General features: G+C 34.1%; 1 protein-coding gene across 1 annotated transcript; it reads left to right on the forward strand.

Moving 5' to 3' along the window:
- The first annotated feature begins 3,272 nt into the window (after positions 1-3,272).
- On the forward strand, positions 3,273-12,038 carry LOC106463477 (protein Skeletor, isoforms B/C-like). Its single transcript, XM_013923515.2, has 7 exons — positions 3,273-3,359; positions 7,846-7,983; positions 9,194-9,266; positions 9,553-9,661; positions 10,741-10,906; positions 11,230-11,305; positions 11,667-12,038. Exons 1-7 carry the CDS (start codon positions 3,305-3,307, stop codon positions 11,833-11,835), a joined length of 786 nt encoding a protein of 261 aa, XP_013778969.1. The 5' UTR covers positions 3,273-3,304; the 3' UTR covers positions 11,836-12,038.
- The last annotated feature ends 1,094 nt before the right edge of the window (positions 12,039-13,132 follow it).

Raw genomic sequence — 13,132 nt, forward strand, 5'->3', positions numbered from 1 at the left:
GCCAAGCGATAAATATTACACTTCTCTTGGAATGAAATAAAGAAATACTTATGTTATACCACATCCCTTGCCAAGCGATAAATATTACACTTCTCTTGGAATGAAATAAAGAAATACTTATGTTTTACCACATCCCTTGCAAGGATATAAAGAAATACTTATTTTATACCACATCTCTTGCAAGGAGATAAATATTACAATTCCCTTGGAATGAAATAAAGAAATACTTATGTTATACCACATCCCTCGCCAAGCGATAAATATTACACTTCTCTTGGAATGAAATAAATAAATACTTATGTTATACCACATCTCTTGCAAGGAGATAAATATTACACTTCCCTTGGAATAAATAAAGAAATACTTATGTTATACCACATCCCTTGCCAGGAGATAAAGAAATACTTATTTTACACCACATCTCTTGCAAGGAGATAAATATTACACTTCCCTTGGAATGAAATAAAGAAATACTTATATTATAGTATAGTACAATCCTTAAACGAAATAAACAAATTACATGTAATTTGATACACCTCTTGAGGTAAAACAAAAGTTATAATATATCCCTTGCAATGAAAGAAACAAATACATATGATAAAACACCCTTTTAAGAGGCATAAACGAACTATATATAACATAACCTATCATTCATATAAGAATAAGCTGTGTTAATGAATTACTTCTATAAAAATGTTAAAGCGGAAACTCTGAGTTCAGTGGTTAATAAATGTGTCAGAAGATTAACTGTGCATATAACAAAGACTGACGTAACATTTCATATTGAAACATAACTACACTCAGCCATAGTCTCTAAGGAACTTTGGAGTCCATAGTAACTTTCCATGACAGCCTGTTCTAGAACAAAACGGTTGCTACAGCCAACCATCATTTAGTCGTGGCCACACAAAGACCGATTTGTGTCAGTTTGGTCACCTAGTCCGGAAATCTGACGCATATTTGTTGTACTATGATCAGTGGATGAAAAGAATAACCTATGGATTTATTGAGCTGTAAGGACCACATGCCAGGCAACATACTGTAAAAAAGACAAAACAGTGCCAACCTATACCCACACATAAGCTTGAAGCAGTTTTACTGAACATTGACCAGGAGTGGTTATCTGTATGTGAATCACGAGTTGATCTGAGAGGATAACAGCATGTATACTTATTAAAGGTCATGAAACCTGGGGCAAGTTTTATTGTACAATGTCTGATGAATGGTTATAACAAAGGGTAGTGAATTATCTTCTGACGTAATTATACCGAGTTGTGCGAGAGGAAAATAAGCACGTGCAACTAAATACACATATTAAAAGATCAAACAAACTAATAAAAGATTTAGCCCACACTTTGACCAACTGAATTATATAAACGTTATGTTAGCACAAGCGGATGGAAAAACTAAGAACTTTACAATGAAAATAATTATTTTCATTTCTTATAAAGAAAAGTTATTGCTTCATAATGGGTTAGATAGAAAAAAAAAATCAAACTTATTTACAATTTTTCTTTGCTCATTCTTTTTCTTTATATTACACAAACTCAGGTAAAAAGAAAATTCTGCTTACATATTCGTGTCGCAATTTTGCGCGTTTATAAGTAACTAATTGTAGGGCCCGACATGGCCAGGTGGTTAGGGCGCTCGACTCGTAATCTGAGGATTCGAATACTCGTCACACCAAACATGCCAACCTCCGCCTTTGCCTGGTCCCAAGTCCAGGATGAGAAAGGAGGAGGGTTGGGCGCGGGGCTAGCAACTCCACCCCGTAAAAACCAACCTGCTACAAGTAACTGCAACAACACCTTCCGTTGGCGAGGTGTTGTTGCGGCCCAATGCTCCACTGGGAGTTTACAGGAATAATAAACAAAAAATTGAAGTTTTGTATTATTTTGAAAGCATTAACGAACCCTTCCCGTGTTTTGTTGTCCACCAAGCAACACCATTTATTCGAATCAAAGATGGTTTCGAAACTTAATACATGGTAAAACGCTTTTATAATGAGTTCCACGAAGTATAGTCAAACGTTGTTCTGCCTAGTTTACTGTGTTCATCAACATGCAAAGTTTGATCGAGAGAAAAAGTTGTCTTGCTTGAGACGATTAATTCTGTTACTAACAGGTTGGTACCCGAACTGTGTAGGGTAAAATATTTGTGTGTGTACATGGATATTTATTGTCGTTCCTACTAGACACTAGTAAGCATTTTTATTCTTTGTTTGTACAATGAAATGATAAAGTGATTAGAAAAACAAACAAACGAACAGGTTGTTTAACCGGCTACCCTCTTCCTAATTTATCTATTTTTTGTCATATTTTTATATTCTTTATGACAACACTATCACGTAAAAGTCACAATTTAAGAACTAGAAGCAGTGAGTAAATCTGTTCTGACATTAAAGAAACAATGTCGTCTGACTTATCGTGCGGAAGCACTACGTAACATTTAACATGTTAGTGTTCTAGAAACAATTGGATAACATTATCATATCGAACATTATTTCACTTATTTAGCGATATTTCGGTGATAAAAGTTTTATATATTTCGTGCGGTTTTGAATTGATTAGCTTGTCACGGATATAAAATCTGTGATAGGTACTTTTCTAAAGTCAAGAATACACCCAACCTTTAACTTATAAACCTAATCATAATAACAATAAAAACATAATTTTACTTACACTCCGGGTTGTTTTCAAAGAAAAAAAACAGAGAGTCAGTCAGATTTTAATCAACTGCTTTTGTTGTTGTTGTTTTTCTTTTCACGTAAGTTAGCAAAAGAAAAATAGAACGTCTCTTAATAAAATCTTGTTCAAATTATCTTATTCTGATGTGACTTTGGTGCTCTTTGTGTCTGATCTCTAAAGAACGGAAGTTTGTCTTATATATTTCTTACCATATTCATATTGATTATCCTGCTTTTGTTCTTTTAGTAAAAGTTGTTTCAATTTTGTTAATGAGACGCTTGTCATTTTTTTTTTGTTACTGATAAGGGAAAGACTGGATTATCATAGAAATTTATTGGTCTTGAAGTTTAACAAAGGCTTTATATACGTTCTGTAAGAGCTTCACTTCAGCTTGTAGGCCTTGTTTTTTGAGAACAAAAATGTATAGCTCGCTTTACTGAAGTAAAGTAGTTTTTTTTTTGTTTTCCTGTGTGGCACGTACTAAGTTGTTCTAACTAAGGTATGGCATAATTGGACAAGGTATTTTCTCCACTTGAGGGCGCTGTATTTCGTTCTATATAATGCAGTCAAACGAAAAGCTTTAGTTAATTGCGTCGTGTTAGAGGAAGGACAACATCATGTGGTGGTTACAAGTTGTTTCTGTGATTTTTGTACAGTGTTGTATTCTGAAAAGTAAGTTCAATTTCGATGAAATTGCTTATTTTGTGTGTGTGTGTTTTTGTGTTCAATTGAGAAATGTGTTAAATTGTACATACGTAAAATTTAAGTAATTTTAGGTCTGTTTGTCCGTAATTCAGTTTTGGTGTAAAATGTACAGGTGGTATCTTAAATTTTAGAACTAGATAACTTAAATTGTAAAATTTTTGTTGTTTTGTTTTTTTCGGAATTTTGTAATATCGTTTTGGAAAAACTTACTACTCAAACGTTGTTAGTAAACTAATGTTTGATTTCATTACTAAGAGTATAAATGTACAATGAATATCTACTCAAACGTCATGATCTTACTTCTGCTTGTGGGCTCGGCATGGCCAGGCGGTTAGGGCGCTCGACTCGTAATCTGCGGGTTCGAATCCCCGTCACACCAAACATGCTCGCCCTTTCAGCCGTGGAGGCGTTATAACGTGACGATCAATCCCACTTTTCGCTGGTACGAGTAACCAAAGACTTGGCGATGGGTAGTTATCACTAGCTGCCTTCCATCTAGTCTTACACTGCTAAATTAGCGATGGCTAGCGCAGATAGCTCTCGTGTAGCTTTCCGCGAAATTCAAAACAAACAAACTTCTGCTTGTCTTACGAAACAGCATTAAGTTGAGTCGAACGTTGTTGTGTACATAAGAAAATGCAAACAAAGATTTGTATAATTTCAATATAAACAAATGGAGAATAAAATAGCTACTTAAAATCTACGTCATAGAGTAAATATAAAACTTTAAACTGGTATAGTGGCTATTCTCTTCCACAGTGGCCTTGGGAATTGTGTAGAATATATTGACAGTGTTTTGATAAGTCTTTTTTTTTTTTTATGGAAGTTCGTTGTCGATTCTAAGTAATGTTTTTCATGATATTTTATAATAATAATAATAATAAAACCCAAAATCTAGTCAGCAAATCAATCTCGTTAACAGATAACCCTAACAAACCATTATGTTGCTGTATATGATAAACGGAGTAAACAATAGACACACTAAGTAAAAATAATGTCCTCAAACTGAGGAGAAGAGGGGTTTCACAAACTCCCACGACTGAGGAGAAGAGGGGCTGCACATACGCTTTGCATATCCTTAATTTGTTGTAAAACTGAGACAAAGTTACACTCTGCTGACAACTTTTTATTTTGGAATGTATGTGACCGTACTCGGTATGATGGTACCACGTGATGCTTGGCCATGTATTTTGATATGTCACTATAGTCTTGTTTACTCTTTAACATCGTGTTTGTACTTGATTTGTAATATTTAAGACTCTGGAAATCTTAAGTCTAACTTTTGCGGTATACACTTGTTATAGTATTAATATAACCTACCGTCACTTCAAAATATTTTTTCTTTCTGAATGTTCGGAACGGATATGTCTTATTCCGTGTTTTGTTTCTGAATGTTCGGAACGGATATGTCTTATTCCGTGTTTTGTTTCGAGAAAATACCTGTTTACGACCCCTTTTACTGTTGACATGTTTTTAAAAGATGTAAGTATCAGATTGGCTCCGTCGATTATCTGCTCTTGCTGGTTTCCCTCCCCACCCTTTCTTCTCTTTCCCTTTGAACACTAATGTTATTGGCATATGGCAACTCTTATCATTCGTCATTGAGAAGCTTTCAGTATAGTTCCTTAGTTAATTATTAAACTTTCTAGCCCTTAACTACTGTAATAACTTTTGAAATGTGTAACAGTTGAATGATTAAAGCCTCTCCTGCTGCATCAATCTATTCTATATACATACTGATAAAATGTTTACGAAAGGAATGACATACTGTTCTTACATCAGTGTTTAACAGGGAAATATTTGGACTTATCCTTATTTTCTTAGTTTATGCTGGATATAGAATATTAATTATCTTCCCCTTCCAATAGCTTGTGTATCTGTTGCTTGTTCCTGCAAGATTATTGGGTTAGTAGGTGAAGGCTCTGAGCATGTGAAAGTACTTTGTCTTACGATATGGTCACTTTTTTTTTTTCTAATCAATGACCTGTTTAATTTTAAGTGGTCAAGGATAACTTGTATTTTCAAAATATTTAATTACGTCTATTTCTGCTTTACTTGCTACCAAGGACGAACCTGTTAAGTGTTTTGATTAATTGTAAAAATGGTATACAGCAGAAGGAGCCTGTTTCCTTTTTTTTTTTTATATTGCCCGTAAAATATTCAGTTTTCAACAACTTGTGCAATGCACACATCTTCCTGGTTAAGAACTTTAACTATAGGTTTTAAAAGCTATTAGGTAAAATTAAAATGTATTTTCTGGAATCACTATTTGGGACGAATACCGAAATTAGGCACCTTATTGTCAAAGTACAGTGTGATCTTATCATTACTCAGTTATTTTAACAGTAGGATAACAAAATTCCTGCTTTTTATTTAATCCAAATGAACATAATTGTGTTAGTCTTTACGTGTCTGTTGTCTAGTATCAGGTGTTGTAATCTTCCACGAACGTCTCGGGGCTGCCGCAGAAACAACTCGTCCCCCCCCCCCACCCCGAGGTGTCGTGCTGGCGATGTGATGGGCATTGTTATACGAATGTGTAATACGGCATGACGTTATAGATATAACTACCATTGGCAAAAAGACAAACTAAACAAACTCCCATGTACATTGGCTTCCAAAAGATCTGGTAATTTCGATCATAAATGGTGTGTGTGTATATACCTGTGTGTTAGACAGGAATATACAATATAACTATTTCATAAACCTACTATACCTGGCAGAACTAGAGGACAGACCGGGCAAATATTGCATAACTAACGTCTCCACCCGTATTTTGTCGTTCATAAAGTTTTAACTAACATTTTAAGTGAATTTATGTCCGCTATTTCAACAACTTTTCGCTTTCAAACTTTAGAAACTAGTTTTTACTCGTGTCCTCTTCAGTCCTAGATAGTCTTCAGAGAACTTTGATATTCGATCTCAACTCCCTTGAAAACACGTGGTCAGAAATGTTGAAGTTCGGTAAACTTTTAATACGTCTTCAAAAACGTAATTTTCGTTGACATCTAGTTTACGGTATGTTCGATGTCTTGTATAGAATAATACTGTATAACTTGTACTTCCGCTTTTAATGTCTCTTGTGTTTGAAGTTCCTCAAAGAAACTTCCCTTAAGCTGTGCAGGCGAATACTGCAGGACTGAAGAGGATACGCGTGAAGTGTCAACTAGTTTCTTACTATTCTGTTCTAAGTGGGTTTAATTTTTCTTCGATAATTTAACAACCTACGAACAACAAAGGCATAATTGGTACTTAAAGGTTGTCCATGTACATCCACCTTGGGGGGGGGGGGTTAGAGTCAGGGTATCAATCCTTCCCACCCCCTCACTTCCTGTAAAGTGACTTACATTAATGCCTAGGGAAATACGGAAATTCATTTTCCATGTCGGCTACCTTATAGCTTGCCTGTTTTTATATCATGTTCTCCTCCTATTCCATTCAGAATATTACGGAAGAATCGGAGACAATCTTGTAACTTGCAATAGTATCACTTCCTCTAGAGAGGTTGATCTTAACATTACCCTTGTAACATCCTAGTAACTCTTGGAACCCTCTTCAGCTGACACCAGTGGCACACAGCGGTATGTCTGCGGACTTACAACGCTAGAAACCGGGTTTCGATACTCGTGGCGGGCAGAGCACATATAGCCCATTGTGCTTAATTACAAACAAACCTCTCCAGCCAGTCAACGTCCTTTTAAATATAAAAGAATTACCTATTTTAACTTAATAAACAGTATTGGGGGGGGGAGAACTAAAAGTTTACTAGTAACAAGCTGGTTGTGATAAAAGCACATTTGTAGCACACAAATGTCGTGTAGATGAGTATACAGGAAATAGTTTCAGAAATACATCAATTTTGGTTTCTTTAAAGAGTAGTATTATGTTGTTGTAAATTGGGCAAAGGACATCGGTCTCGGCTTCCACATTAATATCAGATTTGTTTATCGTGAACATCTATATTGTTTAGTTACCTAATCAGATCTCGTAACATTAGCTTTTGTACTATGCACAGTATTGGTAAGTGTAGCCTCGAAATTCGTCATAATGTTAGATATATAGACCATAAGTGTAATTAAGAAGACGAGCTGACATCTGTGTAACGATTGGTAATAAACGTTCTGCCTTAAATGAACAAACGCATGGATTAGCTTCTCATCACTCCAGTTGTTCGTAGAATCAACTTCCACTGAAGGCAAAGATGAGAACAGCGGTAGTCTAACAACTACATTACTACAAAGGAGATAATAACAATGTAGTTTACAGTAATATGGATGGAAAAACCAGAAATTATAGCGCAGTCTCCGCTAAGAGTCTGAAGAGTTGTTATATATATATATATATATATATATATATATATTTGTTATATATATGGTGGTTGTTTTTATCGTTATGCTCCAGGTTTGGTTTTTGAAGAAATGAAACCCGTTTATTTACTTTGTTTTCCTTTCAGATGTATGGGGTGAAAAGTATTACGGAAAGTTCGTAGGGAAACTTGACACTAAAGCTCATGATGTAAAAGGAAGTGTATATGCGGCTAACAAAGATACCTTCTTCATAAAAGGCTTCAGTTACGACGGAGAAGGACCAGGTTCGTATAGATTTAACTTAATTCCAATCATCGTAAACTTTTAAGGTAATAAGTAAATCTTGTATGAAGCTGAGTTCTAATTGACAAAAATTAGATGTTGTCATGAACCTACATTATCGCCAACGTACTGTCATAATTGTAACTATGATGCTTTGCCAGCTTAGAAAAAGCATTTACGTAATAATAATAGTAACTCGTTTAACACACCCCTCCCCTCTTCAGTGGCGGCTCTAGGACTTTCGTGTACATGCAACCACTATTATACCATGACCTATGACCTCTTCCTAGTATCCTATTTCTCGAACACTAATATTCACATGATGTTGTGGTACAAGTGATTACCAATGGAAACTGGCGATTGGCTAAGGAGAACCTAGTACTGGTGGTACCATAGACGGCTGTCTAGTTCATCTCAACTGAGAACTGCTACTGTATTCACCCACTCTTTAAATACACCTTTCAATGTTAGTAAAATAAGGTAGCTTAAAATACGTAAGGAGAAGAAACAAAGCTACTGTGGTCTTTTCCGTTTAGTTTGTTCATTATGTATTAAATATGTACGCTTGTTATTCTACAGAATTAATGACAAATGACTTGCTCTATTCTGATCACTATACATCTCTAACATTGTATACAAAATGTCATTTAACCAGTCCTACCTGTTGTTTGTACATCCACGTGAATTTTCCCAGAAAATCTTAATTTTAACATCAGCACTAAAAATATAAAAGTGAATTATTCGTTTTCTTAAAGACACGAATTTGAAGATAAATTCGGTATAAAAACTTTTCTAAAGTTTGTTAGTGTAAAATCTCTTAAACTGGCTTTGAAACTAACTTTTTTTAAGGCATTTGCTATTTCTTACCTGTAAATGTTTTTAAAAATGGTATCAATGGTGAATAATATAACATTGGATTAACAAATACCCTCACCCACTTCATCCAGCCACATCACATTTTGTTCAATGTAACTCTGATTCTTAGGTGAATTAGGAGCTGAACTGAAAGAAAATCTTGCTTAATACAATGATTTATTGTCTCATGTTTGAAAAGTTAAAATATTAAAATTTAAATGAAACTTCATTGCAAGTATATATCTTAATTAGTTACAAATCTCTGAAAAGCAGTTTTTTATTGTAAATTTCTTGACATCCTGTATCTAAATTATTATAAAGAACTTAATGTAATTTAAATCTTTTTTCAATAATTAGATGCATTTTTCTGGGCTGGGAGTACAACTAGCCCTTCTGAGGATGGTTTCATTGTTCCAGATGAAAAAGGAACGTAAGTTAACTCTTACGTACTTGAAGTGAATATGCTGGTAGTGTGCCATGTAGTTAACAGTGAAATTTTAATGTTTTTATTTATCTTTTGAACATTTTGTCTAACCTTTCTCAGTCTCACTCAACTGTGTACCTAGTGGAATAGTTTTATTTTCATGTTTGAAAGAACTACTGGTAGAAATGTTGGTTAGGAAGGATTGTGCTAGCTTGATAAAATCATTGTAAATTGAATATTCTTGATTTTTTTTTATAGATTTCTTCAATGTACTTTTTTTTTCTTTTTACAGAGAAAATGTCTTAAGGAGATACAGTAACAAAGACATCTGGATTAAGCTACCAAATGGGAGAACCATTAAAGATGTTAACTGGCTGAGTGTTTGGTGCAGAGAATTTAAAGTAAGTGTTTTGCTCTCTTTAGTATTAACTTGGTATTTGAAGAGCACTTCATAAGATGTGATCTAAATAGTCACGATAGACCACAAAGTATAGATGTAGTCATCCCTAATCTAGAACTGCTGATAAATAAAAGGAGAATCGGTCAGAAGCATCTGCTCCTACTTGAATAGTGGGATTGACTATCATGGTTGCCACCTATTATACCTTTTATGGGGGAAAACCATTCCTTATTCAGTTACAAATGTAGCTTAGTTTTTGAACAGAATAAAATGCTGAAAATGTTAGGTGCTAATTTTATAGCTAAGGTGGTAATTAATCTATTCACTTATGAATATGCACTGCCTTTTGTCAGGCATTTTGAAGTTGTTGAATAGTAATTTTTCTGAATCTAATTATTAGAAAAGCAACTTGTTAGATTTAAAAATGCAAAAGTGTGGATTAAGCAAAATTACACCTATAGACTTGTTCTGAAGTTTGGGTGGAAGTTCATTTTGACTTTTATTGGAATCTATTTTTATTCAGTTATTTGAAGGAAACTTTAGTTGGATATATTTCTTGTACTTGTGTTTGAAACTGCAAAGTAGGTAACAATATATTACAATAATTGTAATAGAATCCTTAATTGACTGGTACATCAGTAGAGCATACAGTGTAGACTCTAAATTGGTTCCTCATCTTTATGAATGATTAAATTCCTATTTTTGTAGGTAGTTCATAGCGCTGGAAAACCGTGTAACCTGTAGGTGTTTGGTCATGTTTCTTTGGTAGTATTTGATTTTTTTACTATTAATTTGCAAATTCTGAAACGTTGCAGTTCCTTTAGTTTTGTTTCAGGATACTTTCAGACCAATACTTAAATTCCACCCAACCAGGGCTGTACAAACTATTAAACTTCTTCCAATATCCTAAAACAAGTTAATCTTGATAGTTAATTACAAAGCTGTAAATATTTCCTCTAGGCTTGTACATTGTGTTTGAAAACAGTTTCTTCTGTTTCCCAAGTGTTGAGGATAGTGAATTAAGAATAAATCAACTCTTACGATATGCTTTGTTCATTAAGATTTTCTTGGATTTTTCAGGTAAACTTTGGCTCACTTCAGATTCCAGATAACTTGGAACTTCCAGGTCCAAAAGTTATTGAACCACTCCAAACTTTTGCTCATGGAGTAAAGTCTGATCCCATTGTGATAAAAGATGAAAAAACAATATATATACCTAAACTCCAGTATGATGGTGCTGGCCCAGGTGTCTTATTTTGTTTTATATACATTTTTATGAAGTTTAAGTTCATGTTTTTATGATACATTTTGATTTGTAAACAACTAGTATTTGTGTACCCTAAACTTCTAAAACCAATCAACTAGGTTTGAGAATGTGTAACTTGTAGACATGTATGAACATTCAAGCAAAGAATTATCAATTAGTGCTTCAAAGATGTCTAAAAGTGTAATTTACAATTAGATACCCCTCTCTCTCTCTAAACTAGCTCTTAAAACTTGTTCTGTTGTCATTGGAATACTATTTAAAGGTCACAATTATACAACCTTTTTTTTTTCTCTCTATTTCAGATGTATATTTTCTTGTGGGGAAGGGAATCAAACCTCAGATTCAAGGAGCTACAAAAGTACCCGATGAAAAAGGAAGGTAAAAAATAAAAAAAAAAAGTTTATTAGCTGTTTGTACTTTCCTAGAGTAACCATTGATTTAGAATTTCATCTTTGTTACTGCTAAAATATAACATTTTGGTTTCTGATGTCTTTCCACAACTTTTGAAATTCAAGCAAGCTTAAAAAAAAATTGAAGATCCTACAGGTTTGTAGGAGTCCAATCTGTGTTTAAATAAAGGAGAAGATAGGTATAAATAAAAATGAACAGAAAGATAATTTGTTTCATAGACTATTATAGCAAGATACCCAAATATTGGTAAATAGTTAGATGAAGAGTAGATATACGTTTTAATGTACTCTAAGCATTTTCTATATTTATTAAATTTTGTTCTCCACAGTACGGATGTCTTGCATGGTTACCAGGGTCAGGACATCACACTTACTCTACCTGCTAAATTGACAGTTCATGACATTGATTGGTTCAGTCTTTACTGTATTCAATATCAAGAGAATTTTGGCCATGTTGTCATCCCTAAAGACTTGAATGTGCCTGCCCAGATAGGTTGATATTGTCATCTGAAGAAATAAAATATTTTAATAATTAAAATGTATTATGGAGCAATTTTATTGTGCTATTTTTTTCTGAATCTCTTATATTTTTAAGGTTCAATACACGGCTGTAATTTTTATTTTGTTAGCAATGTACAACTTATGTGAAGTAAGATTTTATAAATGGTGCCTATATGTCTGAATAAATATTGTAAAATTTTCTTAGTTTGTTTTTTTTTCTTGCATGAAACATTTTTTCTCAACCCTGATGTAAATTAATATGTGGAAGCAAGAAAGAGGCCCTTGACTGCAGCGTAATAAGAGGTTCCTTAAAAGGTGCCACAACTTCCTTAAATTACTAAAACTAAATATTTCCACACGAAATATCAATGCACAAAAACAAACAAGTTTTTAATGCTAATCTAATTTTAGTTTTGTAAGTTAGAGCGGCTGTAAGGTAATTAACGCAACATGTTTATAGTTATTAATCTTAAATACTTCCTGTATAAATTACCTTGTGATTAGGGTTGTCTGGACAAATCCAGTGCATCCTTGCAAAGTGTACTGTATTTTACATTAACTTTTTTATTTTCATTGGTTAATAAGCCACAAGTCATTAGCCAATTATATTCGTCATGACCAGTTTTAAATGTTAAAGGAGATTCGCTGATACCTATTGGAAGGAAGAGGTCGAAAATACACTTAACCCAGGACCTCAACGACCAAAACCCGGTGCCGACCAGGTGCTTATTGGAAAAAAGAAATTCCCGCGTTCTTCTTTAAAGAAGAAAGACGTGTGTGCTTGCTCTCTCCAAATATTAGATCGTTCCTTTACACTAACCTTAATTTAAAGTCTAAGTTCAACAAATAACTACGGTTAGATAACCAATGGCATAACCAGCACCGGCCGAGACTGGCAACCAACTTAATAAGGAACAACTCGTATTCTCTTACTAGTCTCTCGTCCCAAAACGCAAACAAGCCTCAACGGAGTTAGGCGTGCCACGACTTCAACCATGAAAAAGAAGGCAACAGTTTCCGGGTCTTCAAGTAATGTAAACAAGCCATCGGCCTTTTTCTCCATAGTGAGTCTTGTGCAGGTGGCAGTAATATTAAGAACATGGCTATTAATTTTGAGTTGGCCTAATTTCATGTGTTAAAACTGATCTTGGTAAAGTAACTTAAAGGACTAGGCCAGGGGTTCCCAAACTTTTTAGAATCGCGACCCATTATTCATGACCACAGCTTATGGCGACCCACTCAAATTTACTGGGCAAAAACATATGAAAGAATATATAAAAAAATATTATTTACT

Source organism: Limulus polyphemus, unplaced genomic scaffold (genome assembly GCF_000517525.1).
Source record: "Limulus polyphemus unplaced genomic scaffold, Limulus_polyphemus-2.1.2 Scaffold1420, whole genome shotgun sequence".
In the NCBI taxonomy this organism is placed as follows: Eukaryota; Metazoa; Arthropoda; class Merostomata; order Xiphosura; family Limulidae; genus Limulus; species Limulus polyphemus.